The sequence below is a fragment of the Abrus precatorius genome, unplaced genomic scaffold (assembly GCF_003935025.1).
Source record: "Abrus precatorius isolate BTA unplaced genomic scaffold, Abrus_2018 Scaffold8, whole genome shotgun sequence".
In the NCBI taxonomy this organism is placed as follows: Eukaryota; Viridiplantae; Streptophyta; class Magnoliopsida; order Fabales; family Fabaceae; genus Abrus; species Abrus precatorius.
The window spans coordinates 3,768,995-3,790,771 of NW_020874428.1; the positions used below are offsets into that span (position 1 = coordinate 3,768,995).

Here is a 21,777-nt window from a genome sequence, read left to right on the forward strand (position 1 = left end):
GCCACATTATGGAGATCAGCCACTCTACTTCATTCTATTGTACCACAGAAGAGGCCAATTATGAAGTCATAGTAAACTTCTTGAAAGTCTTCAGGTTCACAAAAGTCTAGGTTGACCAGATTCACCTACATTGTCCAATTTATCCACAGCATAGTGGAGCCACATGCCACCCCATGATGCACATTTGAGATTAGGCCATGGAAATGCTTCTCATCTCTTCGCAATTTCAATGTGCTTTTGCCTTTTAAACAGTGTTAAATAAAAACCAAATTATATGACTTTCACACAGTGACCCAATTGACCATTGAATGAAATGATGCAAAATAGAAAAGCATGTATACCAGCACTTTGTAAAATCAAAAGCACAGTAACAAACAACATATGGCCCCATCCACAGGGACTCGTGTATACATTTCAAGAGATGAAGAATCACGTCAAAAACTGTTTTGGAAAAGCCTTCAACCAATCAAAGTTTCATTCTGCATTTTCTTGTCCTGGATAATCACCCAGTTGCTTTGTTTGCCAGCTCTCATGAGGGGCTACATGTTCATGGGAAGGAGAATATTGCTGCAAAAAGGTGAATCAAGCATTTAGAGTTATAATTAACAGTAACAGTACTATAAAGTCTAAACACCTCTTTCATACAAGCAAAAGAAAGAACGAAACAACACAGCACTTTTGAAATCATTGTTTTATATAAGCATTTTTTTAAGGGTTTGAAAATTGTAATATCCCAAAAGGCTACATATAATATTCATGTTTACAAGTAACATACAAACAGAAAAGTCCTATTTGACAATAATCACACAGCACAGTGCCTTAAAAAAGATGAATATAAAATAAAATACGAGATCCAATATATTCTCATTTGTCAAGGAAGAAATTATGGAAAGATAAAGATTCTTAAGCCCTTTATCTATTTTAGGTATCCAATGCCAACTCTTTAACTGATCAGTTGACAGTAGCCTTAGCCGGATATCTATTATGATATATCAAGCACAGATGTTAAATTATTTTTTTCTTATGATTTTATTAAATCAATCTGCCATTCATCAGTTTACAATCGGAATTAAATTTTGCATGTAGACATTTTCGGGTGTTTCCTTTCACATGTTAAGGTAGAAATGACTAGTCATATTTAGACCTCCATCTTCGTCATAAGTTCTTTGGCTGATGAAGCTGAGACAACTATATTCCGAGCGCCAGGCTTAATGAAACCCTCCTCAACACCATTGTCAAATAATGCAAGCAAACAGTTATAGTAACCATCAACATTCAGTAGACCAACCTGTGCAGGATGATACTGAGTTAATATATGATTGTATTAGTATACCAATGATTTTACCCTACATAGTAACAACATCAGGTTACCGCTTACCGGTTTTTTATGAATTCCGAGTTGGGCCCAAGTTATCATCTCCAACAGCTCTTCCATAGTTCCATATCCTCCTAATTATAAGGAAAAGGAAGGAGGGTATAAGAAAGAAAGTAATAGTCAACATTAGGCATTCAATACACCAAAATAGTTAATTTCAGTAAATAAAACAATATCTTTAGTAATATTCACATGTAATAACACATCCAATCGTCAATTATTTTAAAAACTATTTGAAAAAGCTGTTCTGGTAACTACCAGGGAGAGCAATAAATGCATCAGCTTCTTCAGCCATTGCAGCTTTTCGCTCATGCATATCAGAAACAATCTTTACTTCACCAACTGTTTCACCAGATATCTGTCAAAATAGCCCAATAGCAACTTACCAACAATTAATGAATCATATTTTCTACATTGAAAGCAAACAATAAATTTTCCTAAGACGAAGGGACCATTTATCATAAAGAACCCAACAAATTTTCTCCCAAAATATTAACTATAAGAAGTAACAAGCAAAGTGCTAATATAATGGCACAGGTAGGCTGACGATGATGCTGTGCAAAACTTAGCACGCAATAATAACCACGCCCCCACCCCTCAAAAAAAAAAAATCTTTCACCCCAATTCAGATAAATTCTTCAAAAGGACTTCTATCTTTGTTGTCAACTAATCAAATAAATCCCAAAAATAAACCAATATCAAACAAGAACCAATTCAATGCCAATGATCAATTTAACCGTACGCAGAAAAAAAAAAGTAAACTGACACAGATGATTAAAGGTAACAGTTAAACAGATAGCAGCACAAATACCTCGAGAGGCATGAGAGCTTTTGGAATAATCCTGTACATGAGGAGATTGAGAAAATGAGGGAAAAATACAAGAAAAACAAACAGTGAGACAAAGTGGTTAAATCAACACCACCAAGCTTACACAGTTGAATGAATAGAGCATCCATGATAAACACTAGAATACAAAAGCATGTTATTTTAAGCATACCCAAGAACATTGCAGCCACCATCATACATTCTCTGGGATATTAAGCCCATTAGCCCAACACTTCCTCCCCCATACACCAAGTCAATGTTCCTCTTAACCTGTGATGTAAATTTTAATTACATAGAATAGAACAATTAAAAAGACAACATTGAAACTCAACTATTCCCTAGCAATACACTACAAAATTAAAAACCAAATTTAGAACTTCACACATGAATAAAATGTGACACACTAAAAAGTGAAGCATATTTTGTGAGACTTGCATTTACAATAGGTTGGTATAAAAAAAATCTCTGACAACATACCCAAATGGCCCGTTATGGAAAAGATTAGTTTTTTGAGAAGAGAATGAGGAACAGAGAAAAGAAAGTAACCAATTCATTGGCCAATTCAATGGCAGCGTCACTGAAGACTTGTCGGTTGCCGGAGTTGCTGCCGCAAAAGACACAGAGCCTCTTGAACTTGCTATTGGGGTAGCTTTGCTCCATTCAAAATTGGAGCTTTTGTTCGTTCTTGGTTTGATGAGATGATGATGGTGATGTTGTCGTTTTAGTGGAAATCCAAGGCCATTGGAACTACGAAGAGACACATTTTATAGTAAAGAGGATCAAGCAGCTTCAGCATCGTATTTACGAAGGAAATTATTGGTTTAAAAAGTCCTAAAATATTATAATCTTTTTATGTAATTTCTAAACTTTTTTATTTTAAATAAATTCTTCATGATATTTTTTTATCAAATATATTTTGATGATTTTTGTTTTCTATTTATTGTCTTTTAATATTATAACTTTTTATCTAACTTTAAATATTACGATTATTTATTTCATAAATAATGTGAATTTTTATTTGTTTTTAATTAAAAATTAAATAAATAATTCACAATATTTAGATAGATTAAATAAAAAATTCATAAAGACGTCACCTTGTAACAAAAAAATATCAGGAGTCTCGTTTGAAATTTTTTAGAAAATATTAAATAAAAATCGTAAATTTTTAAATAATAAAAATGTAACGAATTTAAAATTATTTAATAAAATAATAAATAGACATATTCATAATATTTGTAAAGAAATTTTTATCATTAATTTTTTAACTAATATTTTAGGACAACAATAAGTATTTACCTTTGTTTTAATCATAAAAATTAAAATATTAAAATATATTTGTAAATATGGTTAATATATTGAGTACATAATAATTGATATAAGTAAAAAACTAATCAACTTTTTTAAACATCATTATTCAATGATGTAATAGATATTAGATTTATTTAAAATTTAAAACTTGATAGTTGTTACTTACTATCGTTTTAAAAAATGGTATTTGTTTTATTGCTTGAATTATGAATTTGGAAAATTCATTTATTAACTAATCAATGATATAATTTGAAAAAAAAAGTTAATAATATAAAATTTTGTTCTTAAGATAATAATGCATTTTTTTCAGCAAAATAATGTATATGTTTTAATTTGTAAATTTTTATCCATATAAATTATCTAATTAAAAGATAAAATTATTTATATGTTAAAAACTTGACATTTTGATAGATTATAGATTTAGATTTTTTTTTTGTCTAGATAATACTGGATATTTAGTTTCATTTTTTTTAAGCAAAAGCAAAAATAAAGCTTATTTAAACAAAAAAAAAAAATTTAAAAACTATGCAAAATTAGTTTAAGCAAATTTTGTTGGATCAAAATTTTCTCTTTCAATCTTCTTATATCTTTATTTTTTGTAATATTTTCTCTTCAACCTCCAACTATTTTTTTTCCTCTCATATTCAACTCTTTTATTTTTTTTACTTTATACCTAACTTTTCACATTTTCTTTACACTCTTTTCTAGTTTTGCCACTACCTCTCTCTCTCTCTTTACTCAATCCGGTCTCCTCTTTTTCTATACTTAATTTTCTTTTTTCAAGTATATAAAATTCGTTTTAGTTATTTTGACTTAAATTTTTTTATCTTTTTCTTAGCAAAAATGAAATTGAATATCCAATTTCTGACACAATAGAAAGAGATCCAGATTAGTATATTTTTTTTGTAATATTTAAATATTATATATTTTTTAAAATTGATATTTTAATTGAATTGTAAGTTGTTATAATTTTGTTTTCCTTTTTACTTTTTAACGATACGTTACATTTGGTAAAAAAATAGTTAATAAGTTAGTTGAAAGTTTAAAACTTAATAGTTGGGTGAAATTAAAGGTATTTAGTAATATAAAAGTATTTGGTAAAGTTAGAATTAAACTAGAAAATAAAAAATAAAACAATATAAAATAACATGTTTATATATTTTTTATTTTACAGACAGACAGAAATATATTTTAAGTAATTATACTTTAAGTTTTAAATTAAACTTTGAACTATTTGTTTTTTTTTTCTTTCAAAATTTGCAATTATTTGTCTAAAGTTAATATATATTGAAAATAATAATAATTTAATAATCAAATTAAATAATATAATATAATATTAAACGAGGTAGTAAATAATAATAATACAAGTTTAAATGCTACTTTAAATAATATGAAAAAAATTACTGTAAACAAGTTACAAAAATATCATTTTGTACAACTCTACAGTATTTTATATTCAGTATTCACCAAAGTTAACGTGACATATAATTTTTATACCATAAAAACTTATTAAAAAGTGTACAGATTAGTTTAGACATCACCCAACAGAATAAAATAAATCTAAACTATTTGATTGTATTTTTTTTTTTTATCAATGTTTATCTTGTAGAAAAATTAATACATGTAGTTAACATGCATCAATTAAAAGGTTAAATTAAATCAACCCAAACTATTATATATAAGTATTAGGTGATATAAATGCTCATTATGTTTGGTTTAGCCAATGAATTATTGTACCATATGGCTACCAACTTTAAAAAAAGTGGAGTATAGTTTTAGTATTCTTACGTTAATAAGAAAGATTTTGGATTTTCCTAAAATGATATAAAACAAGATGACGTTGATCACATCATAGTAATGAGATAAAAATATTATTTTTATTTTGAGCCAATGGTTCAATTATTTAATAGGAACTCATGAAAAAATAATTAAGAGGACAAAAGTCAAGTATGATACAGTAAATGTTTTCGTTTTATTCTCTTATTAAGATTAAAATTTGAGTTTAATGGTTAACATCAAATTTTAATAACATTTTTTATTATGCAAATTATTCAGATAAAATTTTAATTTTAATTTAAAATACAATTAATATTTAGCTTAAATTTTTGTCTTATTTAAAAGCTAGAAACATAGGCATGACGTTGTCTTTCCAAGGTTACCGAACTTTGGATTCTTTATTAAAAATTGGAAGCGTGCAAAACATGTCCGGTTATGTATAACTTTTTTATAGTAAATAATAATAATAATAACGTGTTTTTTATTTTTATTATTAATTTTAAGTAGGAATAAAAAAAAATTGAATCATTCGTCCGAAACCTATAGCTTAGCTTATATAAGGTTTTGTTTAAATTAGACTTATTTAAGAATTTATTTAATTAAAAAGGTTATATTTTAATTATTTAATATTTTAAAATTAAACAGATCAACTTATAATAATAATAATAATTTGATGTTATTTATTTATTTTAATATTTTAATCTTAATTTATATATAAATTTAAGATCATTAACGTATTTAAATATAAGTTTTTTTTTTACTTAATTTAAAATATCTTATTACAAATTAGCTTTATAAATCGATTTACAGACTAGATTGAACTTTTATAAACGTCAATCTATATCTAAGTTTTAAAAAATGGCTAATGTTAAGTAAATATGATAGGTTGGAGCCTAAAATTTAAAAATTAGGCTAAATTTAAATTTTATAAATTTTAATTTGACTCAACCCATTTTTATTCTTATTTTTAAGTTATTTATTAAAAATTACTTAATAATTTATCAATAAAAATATTAAAAAATATGTTGTCAAAATAGAAACGTCATATAGTTTGAAAAAATATATCTCATTAATGAAATAAGAAATAATAAACTTTTGCACGTTGAACAAGTATTCTCTAATTAAAATAAAATAAATATTTTTATTATTAAATGAAAAATTTTAAAATACAATGATAAAATTAAGACACAACATTTATTGATGTGATATGCAATAATTTTAAAATTAAATTTAAATTACAATCGATTAAATTACAATAATTTATCTAAAAATAAATTTATTTAATGTACAACGTTTAAAATTTAAATCAAATTAAATTTTAATATTTAAAATTTAAATATTCACTATAAAAAAGTTAAGTTAAAAAGTGCATTTAATTTTTATAATCGGTATTTTTTTATAAATTAATTTTTATATTTAAAAAGCAATATTTTAGTTGTTACACATATATTTTTCTATAATTTAGTTTCTATTACTGAATTTAATTTTAAAAAATATTGTATTATAATTTAATATTATTTTTAATATATAATTATTTTTTAACTAATAAAAAATTTATTTTATTTTCTTCTTTTAAAAAACTAAATAAAGTAATAGTCATAATAATTTTTATATAATATATTAATTTCTATAAAATTTTTATTACATAAGTTAATTCTTAACTTTCTATAATAATATAAGAAAATAGTTGTTATTATATCGACTAAAAATCTTATAAAATTGATTTTTATATTATTTTTTATTAATTAAATATTTTTATTCATAATAAAAAAATTATATATATATATATATATTTATAAATGTAATAAAAAAAATATAATAATCATATATGGACTGTCTTTTATATTTTATTAATTACAATTATAATTTTTTATGGATGTATTTATTTTTAAATTAATAAATTTTATCTGTGATATGTATAATATTTGACCTCAAATAATGATTTTTTATTTAAATATACAAATTTTTACCTCTTGAAATTTTTTTATTTGATATTTTATTATTAATTTTTTTAGATAAGTTTTATATTTTGTTTATTTATAATTAAATTACACATTTAATCTATACAATTAATATTTGTTTATAATACTTCCAAAATTTACATTTTAGATCTTATATAAATATTTTATTACATGCTAGTTTTTTTAAATGAAAAAAGTACTTATTCAATATATTAAAATATAAATTAATTTATTTTAAATATTAATTCACAAATAGATATATTAAATATGTTTTCATAGAAAAATTATATATCCATTTTAGTTTAACCTACCAGTATTCTCTACAAATGATAATAATAATAATAATAATAATAATAATAATAATAATAATAATAATAATATTATTATTATTATTATTATTATTATTATTATTATTACTTGAAGTTAGGAGAATTATTGTAAATATAGAGTTATTTTTAAGTATTTAGTTCAATATTTGACTTAAACTCAAAAAATTCTTAAAAATACTTTAATTTAAAAAAGGATTAAATTTTATAATATATGAATAAATATATGCTGTTGAATTTAATTTACAACGGTTTAAATTAAAATTTTGTCAGTTACACATTCACATCTTAATCCTTACATAAAAATATTATATTTCAATTTTGACATAAAATATTTATAAAGTAATCTTTGTCGTTTTTGCACTTTAAAATGATGTTAAGTTTTTTTACATAAGAAATAAAAACAAAAAAATTATGTCAAATGTAGCGACTAAGGTATATATTTATTTATATATATATATATACCAAAATAAAGTATTAATTTTCTATATAATGATTAAAAAAATATTATGGAATCAAATCTAACATCGTTGAAATGTCAACAAATAATATAAATTAATTTGTAAATTATTTTAGATAAAAATTAAAATTTTAAAAATTATATAAAAGAATTAAAACAAAAACAATATCATATGTTGGGACAAAATTTTTAATTTTACTTTGGAGATTAAATTTCAACCCATCAATTAGAATTTCCAAGTTTAGACTCTGCCTTTGACGTTTCATCCCTATTTCTTTCCCCTCAACTCCTTAAATCATGCAATCACATTGATTTTCTTCTACCAAGACCAAAAGGGAAACAAGACTAAACATTAGCTTTCCCAAAAGTTCTTTGTTTCTATTTCCAGGTACCTTCTGTCATTAGTTCCCACAACATTTGCATAGAATCAAGTTGAACATCGGTGTAGTAGTGATAGAAAGCACATAAATCCCATTTCTGAAATTAAATATTTGTAATGGGAAGAAGATTCCCCAGTGAAAACAACACATCATTGTTAGGCCCATTTCTTTACTTTTCCTTTTCCATTGTAGGATTGGTCACAAGCATTGCTATGATTACAGTTCTATGTAGTGGAAAATTAAGAAGAAAGCCATCACAATCTGCCACAATGTCTGACCTAGATTCACAGGAACATGAACAATCTTGTACCCAAGAGGAAGCAGTGTTGGAGGAAACAACAGTCACAAAAGTTATCAACGACACGTTTATAAAGGAGTTGCCTTCTTCCCCTGAATTGAGACACCCCGATGTGGGCTCCAAAGTTGTGAAAAAAGCAGCTTCTGAACGTAGGCTATCTCTTAACATGAGCCACAAGATGCGAAGGAGTTCGTCCATGGCAAGAAACTGGAATCACAAGGAGGAAAATTATGAAGGCAAGAAAATGAAGTTGAAAACAACCAATGAGTCTGTGTGGATGAAAACAATTATACTAGGGGGCAAGTGTGTGCCTGATGAAGAAGAGAATGCTATCATCTATGAGAGAAATGGGAAGAAAATCTCAGCGTACCATCCTAGAAAGTCTACCTCAAATGCACTTTCTAAGGAATGGTCTCAAATTCCTTCTGATGATGCACTCTCTATACCCCAACCCCATGAAGAAGTAATCAATAACAATTTGACTCTTCAATCAAATCCAGTATGAAGGGGCAATTTACAGGACTGTTTCTTCATGTTATATTATCCTTTTTGTCATATTTGAATAATTAGTGATTTTTTTTTTTAATTTTAATCCCTTATTCCGTAAACCTCACATTCCATCGGAATATTTTAGATCAATTTTAGCACTTATTTTATTTATTTGAGATGATTAAGTGACCTAATTTTGAAAAATTAAACTCTTTTTTACTTTGATTAACAAGCTTGGATATGATAATTGTTATGGAATTGAAGGAGGCTAAAATATTTTTAAAATCTGCATCAATGAGTGACGTGTAAATTATATAAATAAATTTAAATACTATATTTGATGCAAAATCTTTAATCTATTAAATCGTAATATTTTATTATTTATGTTGTTGAACTTTATTATTTTTATTTAATGTATAACTTTTTCACTCATGTTCAGCTCAACAATAGTTAAAGATAGCTCTCTTGTATATAAGTGGCTAGAATATACACTACGTAGAAATATTTAGAGCGATACAAAGTTAGACAAATACCTTTGTCTCAATGACTGAAATCTAAGTACTAATATGCTTTTATTAGTTATGTGTTCTTAAATTTGAGGGGAAATTGTATATTTATCTAAATTATCGACTATAATTTTTTTAATATATTATAAATTAAAAAGTATTTTTATTTCTTTAAAATAAATTACTAACCTTATTATCTATTGATATAAAATTAATAATCATAATTATTTTATATGTAAAAAAATACAAAATACTCTCTTTTTTCATAGAATACTGTAAAATTTGCCGGTGTGTTTATGTGTGCAAGATCTTCGATCGCTGTGTTGAAGGCAACAGTTTTCTGTGAAGCTGCCCAAGTCCAGAAATTTTGAGTTAGAATTTAGAAACATGATCAGCTATATAATATTACTACCTGATATTAATGCACAATTAAAATGCTCATGTAGATGCCAATTGCATTTGCATGCATTGATTTCCGTTGGTCCTCTACTTTCTTTGTATTTCCTTTAGTAATTCCTTCATTTCTTAGAAATTAACCTACTATATTATAATTTTGAGGTGCATCTGTTATTTTGGGATAACTAAGCTGACATCCGCTTTTTGTCTAACCCACCTCATAATGAACACTCTAAACACCCGTTAATGTTAATTGTCATTGTCAACTATCCCTTTATTCGTGAGTACATTGCTAATATCATGTAAAGACCCAATAACAATTAGCTGATATCTTCCCCGGAGCATTATCTTTACCTCAGTTCAAAATTTTCATTCAAAAATTAGGAAATGAAGGTGGCAATGGATCTTATATCTTTTTGATACTGATAAAATATATATATATATATATATATATATATATATATCTAACAGATAATGTAAATGCTTATTAATAAATTTAGGTCTAAATATGGATGAATGCCTTAAAAATTATATAAATACAGATATATTAGTATCCATCTTGCACTAATATGCGTTGTGCTACAATTCAATTGGGTATATAAGCATTTAGATAGTTACACTTACACTCGATATGGAACTTTCTCATGTATATAAACTTCAAATTGACTCTGAATTATGCAGGTCTCTTTTTGTGTCTCTAATAAGACATGATCCATTCACTTTTTACTTTATTGTCTTAAAGTTTGATGCAGAAATTCAAGCATCCAATTACCATGTTCGGGGCAGTAACCACTTCATTACAAGTGTTTTAAAAGTTTGAACTCCAGAATTAACTACTGGACCACACCCATTTAGGTTAGGTTAGGTTCCTTTTACTCTCTTGTTCTCATGATAACACAAACTTTTTGTTTTTTATTTTCTTTTCATCTTTTTCTTTTTCTCTCTTTCAATCCAATGATTCAACTGTTTAATCTTTTACTTCTCTGTCTTTTTCTTTTCCCTCTCGTCATGGGAAAAGCCAAAATCTTACATATGCTTTTGAGGGGGAAAAAAAAACACAAAATACCAACAAATTTATTTTGTGCTATGCATGGATTTTACAATTATTTTATATTTTTGTAAATTACTTATGTGTATCCTCTCATATTTTAATGATTAATTATTTGAAATAATTATGTATAAATCGTAAGTGTTTCAATTTTCTTAACTTATAAACTCAATTTCATAGCATATTTTGCGACAGTCTAACCATATTCTATTTAATTGTGCCACATTTTAAGCTAAATAAATTTGTCAAAGCTTATAGAATACTTATAAAAGACTTATATTTATCTCATTCAAAGAAGATGAGTGAAGGTTCAAATTGTTGCCTACCAAATGTGAAATTCTGCCTTGTTTTACTCAATTAATCCCTTGAAATTACCATGTGTATTTGAAAATACATTTATATTTTAAAAATCATGTTAAATAGATATAGTATATGTTTGAGTAAATACTTGTAAATTTGAACTTAGTTTTATAAATTAAATCTTTTTTAAAAAAATGAGTTTAAATTGATCTAATTTACGTTTAAAATTTTCTTTTGAAAGTAAATTTGTTATAAAATACAGCATAAAATTTTTAACTTAATAAAAAAAAATACAATTCAGTCAAAATTAATTTTAATTTAGACCTTCCAAACATGGGTTAGGCCATTTTTTTTTATTTCTATTGAAAATTAAAAAAAAATGATGAATGTCTTTTTGTTTTATTTTTAAAAAATATTGGCTTTGAAAAATTTTCAAAATACAACTTAAAACATAAATAAAAAATTGGTGTTTGTTGTAAAAATATGAAAATAAAAATATTGAAAAGGCAATGGTAAACTTGTAATATTAAGAAAATTGATTAATTATATCAATATGTTTTTTTGTCTCTTTGGTGTGTATTTACTCATTCATTTTATCTCTTTTGTTGAGTGCCGGCCCTAAATATATACCTTCTTTGTCTCTCTCTCTCTTTTTTTTTTCTTCTGCTCCCAATAATTTCTTCCTTTGAAAGAGGCGTATCAACAATTGGAAGGAGATGGTCTTGAGGTTCTAAAATAAGGTTAGCTGCATTTTTTATTTTTTTTTTAATAATTGAAATGTTGTTCCAAATTTGGAATTGAAAGGGTTTTCTTTATCACTTTAGCTTTGTGATTGTGCCTCGAAAGATGTTGTATTTGATAGTACCATGCTCTTAACTTTTGTTTTATTTTATTTTTATTGTTATTTTTACTCCTTTGATTTAAAATCATTTGCCAAAACTCAGAAAGCAAGATTTTTGACTAGATGAATTGTGATTTCTTGCAGTATATATATATATATATATATATATATATATATATATATATATATATATATATATAGAGAGAGAGAGAGAGAGAGAGAGAGAGAGAGAGAGATTTACTTTTGTAGTTAGATATATCTAAAATAAACGAATTGCCGAAGTTTATGAAAATAATTTTTAACTTATTTTAATATTTTTTATTATTAAATATATAAATTTTTTTTACAAATCTAAAAAATTACGTGAGTCTCATTTTTTCACTTCTAAATTAATATATTTTTTAAATTTTAATAAATATAAAAATATTTATTATTTTAAAAATATAATAAAAATTATTTAATGAAATGTATTTAATATCTTTTTAACATGTATCTTTGATCACAGATTAAATAAATTAACTTGTTTAAAAAACTACTGTTTTGTCTCCAAAAAATATTCTCTTTAGTTAATTTTATTTATTTTAAAATAGAGTTAGTTTTGACTTTCAAATCTATTCTTAAAGTAATTATTATTTTAAAACTTATTTTTTATTTTCTTTTAATTCATTACATAAACAAATTTTTTATTTTTTTCTAATCAAATAGGGTCAAAGACCAAAAAAAAATAAAATAAAAAAATTAGTTTACAGTCCTAAGAAAATAAGTGTCACCAGCATTCACGCTTAAAAAAGGGGGAAGAGAGGAGGGGGCATCTATAAACTCAAAATAAGGAAAAACATTCCCTAAACTAAATTTGGTTAAATGGTTAACACACTTATTTGTTTATTACATAAACAAATTTTAAAATAAGTACGGTAAAATTCTTTATAATACTTTTAATAAAAATAAAACAATTGAATGTATTTTTTAATTAACTTCAAGTCATTATTGATAGAAAAAAAAGGTTTTAATTTAATTATTATTTTTCCGTAACAGTTTAATCATAAACTGAATTTATTAAATGAATTAAATTAAATGCTGTGTGACCCGAATATTTATTTTACTTGAACTTTATTAATTATTTTATTTATTTAATAATTAAGAAATTATTAAAAATAAGAGATAAAATAATTTAAAATTAATCATTTTAGTTTGCTTTCTTGCGTTCCAAAATCTCTTGGAGTACTTCCCCTGCCATAACTACGGTTAAAACAACTTTATACGGTTTTTCAGTTTTTTTTCTTTCCCGAAAGGACCTGGGGCCCACACGTAGTGGGAATTCCAAAATGGAACTAAACGACGACGTGTGATCGAGCGGGAGAGGAATGAACGCAACACGTTTTGTCTTTTGCACGTTTTGAATTTCAAATCTCGGAAACGACCACGACACACACACAACCCACTTCTTTTCCTCTCTCTGTTTCTGCCCCCAACATCGTTGATTATTTCATTATTGCCACTCTTGTATGATTGGATTTAATTTTTGGCTCCCTCCAACTTGAAAGCACATTGATCAGAGCAAAATGGGTGCATCTGGAAAATGGGTAAAAGCATTAATCGGTCTTAAGAAGAGCCCAGACAACAAGGATGAACAAGTAAGTGACTTAATAGCATTAAATATGGTAGCAATTTTCAATAATTATCTTATGGTAGCAATTATTAACAACGTAGAAGGGTGTGAAGAGCAAGAGGTGGAGGTTATGGAAGAGTTCTTGTTCAAGTGAAATCAGAGGAAACCAATCTCATTCATTCAACGCCGCAGTGGCCACTGTGGTCAGAGCTGCACCTAAGGATTTCAAACTCGTCAAGCAAGAATGGGCTGCTACCAGAATCCAAACCGCTTTTCGCGCCTTCTTGGTATTCTTCATTCACTGCATTCAATATATTGATGATTCCGAATTAACATTTATTCTTGCTTTATCAATGTAATTAATTGCTTTATCTTTCATAGAGCTTCTCTCAAAGGACCCATCTAAGAAGTAATTATTATTATGCTTCTGTTGCATTGTGATTATGTAAGACACACTGCAAGTTAGATAAGTGTCTTTGTTAGACACACTACTTCAAATACTTTCTAATGCGTTAATTATAGTAATTAGATAATTTTTAACATTTAATTATGTCTATCGTGATTCATATTTATTTTTTAAAGTATTATTTTTTCTGTAATTTAAAATTCTTATTTTAATTTTTTATATATTATATGGTAATGATACTGGGTCTTGTGATTTTTAAAATTTGTGATATTTTTGTGTTCTCGGGTCATATATATTTCCTGGATAAGTGTTTAATTAAGTTGTATTTTTTAAGATATGCTTATCAATAATTTTTCTTAATTAGTTTAATGATTTAAATGTGTTGGAAGTATTTGAATATTGTGTAAGAAAGAAGAATGCGTTCTATAACTAAGCATTGTTTGTCCTGGATAACTAAAAGGTGTTGTCGTGAATTGGGTCTTGTTACAATTGCAGGCAAGAAGGGCATTGAGGGCGTTGAAGGGAGTGGTGAGGCTTCAAGCTCTTGTACGAGGAAGACTAGTGAGGAAACAAGCTGCAGTGACATTGAGGTGCATGCAGGCCTTGGTTGGTGTTCAAGCACGAGTAAGAGCTCGTCGTGTTCGAATGTCCTTAGAAGGCCAAGCTGTGCAAAACATGCTCCATCAACGCCGCACCAATGCTGATCTCTTGAAAGAAGCCGAGGTTTCATAATTTCTAAGGAGCAATTATTATTAATATTCATGCAAGATGCATTATTTTATTATGTTACAAATTCATTTGCAGTAGAACACTAATTTTTAAGGAACATGTTTTGGGTGCATGCAGGAAGGGTGGTGTGATAGCAAAGGAACATTGGCAGATGTTAAGACAAAATTACAAATGAGGCAAGAAGGGGCTTTCAAGAGAGAGAGAGCGCTTGCCTACTCTCTAGCCCATAAGGTAACACACCAACTTTCGTTAATATACCCTTTTTTTATCTTTGAAATTATAAGTATCGATTTTACACGTAATAAGGATTTATATGCAGTAATTTCTATTAAAATTTAATTTAATGCATTGAGAATGTTAAATGGTATAATATATAATAAAAATTTACTATCTATTAATTATTGTGTGTTCTTAAACATACATTATAAAAATCATTTTAGTATTAGTTAATTTAATTTCTGAAATTATAAAAAAATGTCATTTTAAATCCAAAATTGTCAAATATAGGCCTTTTGAACTTTTATTGTTATAATTTGATTAATTTTAGAGATTAAAATGACCATATTTTATAACTTGGAATAAAATGACCGTTGCTCGATAATTTCATAGATTAAATTAATATTTTTATAATTTAAAGGGTTAAATTGATTGATGCTCATAACTTGAGGAAGTAGTTTAATTGGTAACTTTTTATTCCTGCTTGACAAAATGTTTAATGACTAGCATTTTTGCAGCAATGGAGATCAACCCCCATTTCAAATTCAAGAGCAAATGCCTCATTTTCCTCTCTCAACAACCACCAAATAGACAAAGCTAACTGGGGATGGAGTTGGTTGGAACGTTGGATGGCAGCTAAGCCATGGGAGAGTAGATTAATGGAGCAAACAACCAATGTTGATACCTCAGATAAGACCACTCCACCACCTCCAAAGAAATGTGTGAACTCCTCAAATTCAAAAACATCAGAACCATTCTCAGTCAAAGTTAGAAAGAACAATGTCACCACAAGGATTTCTGCTAGACCTTCCCATGTTGGCCAAGCCACTAGATCATCCTCAAGTCCAAGTTCTGATTTTCAGTATGATGAGAGTTCTGTTTCATCTTCAATTTGCACATCTACAACGCCAATATCTGGGAATGTTGCATTGGCTTATGATAGGGTAGAGGACGGTAATAACACTAGGCCTAGTTACATGAACCTGACTGAGTCAACCAAGGCAAAGCAAAGAATGAATAATCATGAATATAATAGAGCTCAGAGGCAGAAATCCATGGATGAGTTTCAGTTTCTCAAAAGGACAGCAATTTTATCTAATGGGGATTCCAAAAGCATTGCTGATTATGACCCTTCAATCAACTTTTCTAGGCCTCTTTACTTACCAAACTACTTGGATAAGAGGCCAAGATGAGAGATACTTGATGGAATTGATCTTGTGTATTATGATTTGCAAAAAGTTCAACACTTCAACATCTTCTTGTTCCCTGGAATGTAATTTAATTACAGCTTTTGTGCTTTCCTAAGCAATACTACTTGAGGGGTCTCCATTTGTATAATCAGTTGATTTTTGTGGTTATTCTGATATATCCAATTCAACCAAGAGATTGCAAGACTGCAACTATATATAATTAAAGGGAGAAAGTCAACAATTTGGCAAAAAATATGCTGTTGTAAACATTTTCGAAGATAAGATACATTTTTCGTTCATAAACTTGAATAAGTTATATTGTAATAAGATTGTTTGTTTACTTAGATCTCAGCACATTAAAAAAGTGTTTGGATTAGCATATTTTGCCTTGCTTAGAATCAATATGTTCAAGAGAGGTTTTTAATTCATCCACTGCACCATGACAAGTACAATCTAGCTGGTTTACATATAGCTACTCACTGTACTAAGTTCTTCTTATGACTCTAAGCTTGACACCGTGCTTGAAGTTGAGGACCATACCATATTCCAGTTCTATAGGTTTTTCCATGTTTAGTGAATGACGAAACACATATTTTCTGTATAAATGAATGAGAGTAAGCTTGATTTCTTGTAGGGCAAATTTCTGACCAATACAAGCCCGGGGACCAATTCCAAATGGTATGAATGAATAAGGATGCCTTCGTTTCATTTCTTCACATTTGGGATCAAACCTCTCTGGTTTGAACTTCTCTGGCTCAGGAAAGTTCCTTGGGTCTTTAGCTAGAACTCCAAGTGCTAGCCAAACCCATGTCCCCTGCTCATATAAAACTACATCAATATCTCCATAGTAAATATACAGTCCTTTTGTTTAAGTTTTTTTCACATAAAAAAACACAGTTTTAAAAAAATTAATTACTTTTTTAGGCTTTTAGACTGTTTAATTAAAATTTTGAAAAAAATCATAAACTGAAAATAATCTGATTTTATTTTTTTAGAGAAGTTGTTTTGAATATTTTTTTAAAAATAAATTAAAATATAACTACTCACTGAAATAAAAAGTTTTTTTTTTTATAATAATTGTAACCACACAAAAGGTAACTTTGAATTTTTATATAAATACTTGAAAGAAAATTACGTACTATCATCCCTTCAAATGTTATCAAGATGTTTATTACATATACCTTTGGAAGAAGGTAACCTCCTATCTCTACCTCATTTGATGTTTCTCTTGCAACCAATGGGGAGACAGTGTAAAACCTCATGGCCTCTTTAATCACCTACAATAATTGAAAAAAGAGAATCAAATATATATTTGCATGGTTGGCCCTTGTAACTTCAAAGTACACAAGTACAAAACTTACTTCATCAGGTTTTACTTTACCTGATCAAGATAAGGGAAACTATCATGAAGATCTTGAGCAGTAGGTATCCTATCAACTGGACCAAATCCATCAATCTCTAGCAGCAACTTTTTTTCAACTTCTAGGTGCCCGGCAACCAAATATACAATAGATGACAAGGTAAAGGATGTGGTAGCTGACCCAGCAAGTAAGTGCTCATAGGTAACAGCACTAATGTAATCAGGTGAGAAGACATTTTCTGATACTGTCCTTGATTCTCTTGCATTAAGAATGAGTGACAAGAAGTTTTTTGAAGTCCTTTTCTTATCTTCCATTCTCTTTTTAACAATCTCATCAAGACGACCACTCAATTTTTCATTAGTACGCTCTATTTTCCAATCCATGGTACCTGGTATTCTCTTCAAAATTTGCCTAAATGGCTCTTGAAGTATTGGTGCAACTAGACCAAGTATGATGGAAAAGGAACCAGACAAATCCATCTTAAGCTGTGTTGTTGAGTAAATGTGTTGGTTGATAAAATCGGATACTTCATCATCACTGTTACTATCATAACCTTTATTATCCCGTACATTGTTGTTGTTAACACTCTTGATTGATTCATAAACTGAATGAGGCTTAGAGAGGCCAAAGTTAACACCAAATGCTGCCTCTCCAATCACATCAGTAGCTAGCCTAAGGGAAAGATTGGAAAAGATTATGTCATCCTTTGGGGTGTCAAGATTTTGTGTGGTAGATTCTATAAATGATTGCATTGTAGGCACTAAGCTAGCTAAGTGTGATGGCTGGTACACAGACAATATGGTGTTTCTCATGGTTGACCATCGTGAGTCCCTGCAAATCATCATTGCATGATCAAATTTTATTTTGTGTGTTGAGATTTTGTATGTCAATCACTGATTTTCATTTAAGGACAAAGATTTTGAAGAACCATTGGACTACAACGAATCTGGGCTTCTCAAATTATTAACATGAGCACGACCACAAAATGGAATTGACAACCTACTTAGTGGCTATGCTACCCCACCTAGATCCACATGAAAACAACAAAACAGCATTGCTAAGTAAACAAATACTGTATTTTCAGGCACAGTGTTTGATTTTAGAGTTATTTTATTTTTTATACTCTTTTTACAACCCTTATTTACAACTTTTTTTCTTCCACTTTACCTTTTTTTATTATTATATTACCTATTTTGTTTATACTTTTTTTGATTTTCTTGTTATCTCTTCTTCGTTGTAAAGAAAAGCTGTATAAATTAAATTCTCGAAATTTTACATAAATTTTCGCAAAAAAAGGTTATTGATGTTAACTTGTATTTTCATAGAAATTTAATTATCTAGAATACATTTTTATGTATATATTGTTTCTATTAAATGTGACTTTAACAAGAATTATTATTTCTAAAATTCATGTTAGGAAAATACTTTATATGATATTTTTAAAGAAATAATTATTAGTTTTTTTATTATTCTTTAAAATATTTTTTTTAAAATATATTAATTGTTAAATTTTTTAATACTTCATTTATTATAAAAATTATGTTAACATACACTCGTTGTTTATTTATATAAGTAAATGTATTTAATCATTTAACATATAATTCACTAATTTTGATCATTTAATAATATAAGTATTTTAGTAATAGATTATAAATTTATAACATTTAACTACATTTTATTTTTTATAAAAATATTGGAGAAAATATATTAAAAATGTTTGTAACATATTATTTGACATTTTTTAAAAATATTTTGGCTTTTTTCAAAAAAGTTATCTGGTAGAAGTGTATTAAAAAGAATATTCAAAAGAATATTATGAAACCCTTATGTCACAATTTTCATTTACCTTTTCTACTAGACTCATTGAATAATAACTTATCTCATAAAAAATTATTATTTTTTATGCTAATGTCACAAGGAAAAAATTGCAAACCTGGTGAAGAAGAGTCCTTTTTGGTGAAGAGGAGAAGCAGAAATGGGAGAGGGAATGCTTCTGTTTGGAATGTCTTTGAATTTTTTTATTCCCACCTCTTTACAAAGCTCTGGATCTGCTACCAAGATTAGTGGTTGTCTTCCCATATGAAATCTGCTCCATTAAACAAATAGGAACGGCACCATACACAGTAGCAGTGTGAAAATCATGGAAGAAAGAAACAAAATAGGTAAGAAGGGAAAAAGGCAAATTTTTTTAGATGGCTTGATAAGCATGAGATAAAGTTGCAATGATCATATATTGTGCTGATTTCACATTAGATTTTTAAGTTATTATTAAACATAACTGGCGGCTGATAAAATAGTTTATGAGAATGATACATGAAATCATACTTATTCATATTCATCTTTCCCTTTGTCTTCTTTTCTCATCTTTAATTTCTTTAAGTTCGATAGCTTTTATGTTATTATTTAATTATAAATTATTACATTAACAAGAATAATTAAATAAAAATTATATTGATAATATTTTAATTGATTAATAATATAAAAAATATAGTGATAATATATCAGAATTAAACTTACTTTAATATAAATAATTTGTTTTAATAATTCATCTGCAAAAAGAAAGAAAAGTTTTCCATATACATTTAGCATATTAATAACCACGCTTTTATCTGTTGGATATAAGATCAATCAGCCACAGTTATTAAGGATGTTAATAAATTGAGGTAAATAATATTTATATCAGTTGCTCAGTTCAATTTATTAAATATTTGATAAAATTTATTGATGCTGGGCCTTTGTCATATTGATAAAACAATTACCAAACGAGGACAAATAGATTACATGAGAATGTGAACCTTTTTCCAATTTATATCTTGTTCTTCCTTAGCAATATGCACTAAAACACTGACCCACCACCATAATGTGATAATGTTAATGTTAATACCCTTCAAAAGTCAACGATATATAGCTGCCATCATTACTCGACCAAAGATCTTCCACAACCAAAAGGAGTGTTTTAAGGCTTTTTGGAATTTCATGTATTCAAATTGAAAATATCACCCCAACAGTGACACCTTTTGGCTTCTCATTGAGAGAAGGAAAAGAAAAGAAAGACCAGCATAACAACCTGACTCTGATGTACCAAGTACCTTGATTATACAACATGGTTTTATTTCTACCATTTTTGTAATGCTTCACAATAAAAAAGTAATATATATTTTTTATTAAAAGTCATAACATTTAATATTATTAACACATTAAATTTTGTGATATCTTATAAATTTTAATGAAAATTACTATACATTAACTTTTATTGTGCATCATTAAACACATGAGAAAAATAATTATTTGTATTATATATTATGTAATTGTAAGGAAGAAGAAACCTGTAGATTGGGCCATATTCCTTGGCAAGGACTGAGAACACATCAGGGCCATACTTAGCCAGCAAGGGAAGGTGTCCTACAAGTGGCAGGGATGGTGGGCCTGGAACTTTCCTTAGACCCCAATAGGGCCCATAGAGATAACCCAATAATCCTCCTACTAAAGCTAGGAGGGTGAATAATATTGCTAAAAGAGAAGGGACACATGGAATATGAAACAACCATTCAAATTCTGTGAACACCATTTTTATGTTAGCATGCGTATACCAAGAGAAAGAGGGTGAGGCTTTAGTTCCTGAAATGGAAGGGTGGGTTTGGCTGTAGTCTCATTTCATGGGTGGGGGGTTTATATTGAGGTAGGAATGGGGAGAGGATGAGGAACACTACACAAAGAGTGGGGATGGTGTTTTGTCTGTTTGTGAATGATGATGATATACGCAATTAGATTCATCTGTACCCAATACGTTCCCTTTTCTTTATTATAATCTATATTCAAATTTATTTTTTGTTCTTTTCGATCTACTGAATACTACATTAAATATTTTATTATTTTAATTTAAGTTTGATCAAATTATTATCTTTCTAATTTTATCTAGCACACTTTAAGTAAATTAAAAGTTAATATTCATAGAACCGTATAATTAATATTTAAT

The 21,777-nt window shown here is 27.4% G+C and overlaps 3 protein-coding genes across 6 annotated transcripts; 1 reads left to right on the forward strand and 2 right to left on the reverse strand.

The window, feature by feature from the left end:
* Positions 1-443: 443 nt before the first annotated feature.
* LOC113846951 (cytokinin riboside 5'-monophosphate phosphoribohydrolase LOG8-like) lies at positions 444-2,951 on the reverse strand. Of its 2 annotated transcripts, none has more exons than XM_027475733.1 (7): positions 2,748-2,951; positions 2,374-2,471; positions 2,187-2,217; positions 1,634-1,733; positions 1,379-1,446; positions 1,145-1,288; positions 444-567 (listed from the first exon to the last, which is right to left on the reverse strand). In XM_027475733.1, the coding sequence occupies exons 1-7, from the start codon at positions 2,859-2,861 to the stop codon at positions 475-477; spliced, it is 648 nt and encodes a 215-aa protein (XP_027331534.1). In that variant the 5' UTR covers positions 2,862-2,951; the 3' UTR covers positions 444-474. The 2 variants fall into 2 exon arrangements, with proteins under 2 accessions (XP_027331534.1, XP_027331533.1); XM_027475732.1 differs by having other exon boundaries at positions 1,379-1,449.
* A 10,894-nt stretch (positions 2,952-13,845) lies between these two features.
* LOC113846256 (protein IQ-DOMAIN 1-like) lies at positions 13,846-16,443 on the forward strand. Its single transcript, XM_027474308.1, has 5 exons — positions 13,846-13,924; positions 14,001-14,186; positions 14,801-15,028; positions 15,152-15,265; positions 15,769-16,443. The coding sequence occupies exons 1-5, from the start codon at positions 13,853-13,855 to the stop codon at positions 16,441-16,443; spliced, it is 1,275 nt and encodes a 424-aa protein (XP_027330109.1). The 5' UTR covers positions 13,846-13,852.
* Positions 15,309-21,579, reverse strand: LOC113846254 (cytochrome P450 711A1-like). Of its 3 annotated transcripts, none has more exons than XM_027474307.1 (6): positions 21,128-21,440; positions 19,735-19,887; positions 17,822-18,632; positions 17,622-17,717; positions 16,981-17,254; positions 15,664-16,650 (listed from the first exon to the last, which is right to left on the reverse strand). In XM_027474307.1, exons 1-6 carry the CDS (start codon positions 21,367-21,369, stop codon positions 16,625-16,627), a joined length of 1,602 nt encoding a protein of 533 aa, XP_027330108.1. In that variant the 5' UTR covers positions 21,370-21,440; the 3' UTR covers positions 15,664-16,624. The 3 variants fall into 3 exon arrangements, with proteins under 3 accessions (XP_027330106.1, XP_027330108.1, XP_027330107.1); XM_027474306.1 differs by having other exon boundaries at positions 15,712-16,650; positions 16,921-17,254; XM_027474305.1 differs by having other exon boundaries at positions 15,309-17,254; positions 21,128-21,579.
* Between the last annotated feature and the right edge of the window lie 198 nt (positions 21,580-21,777).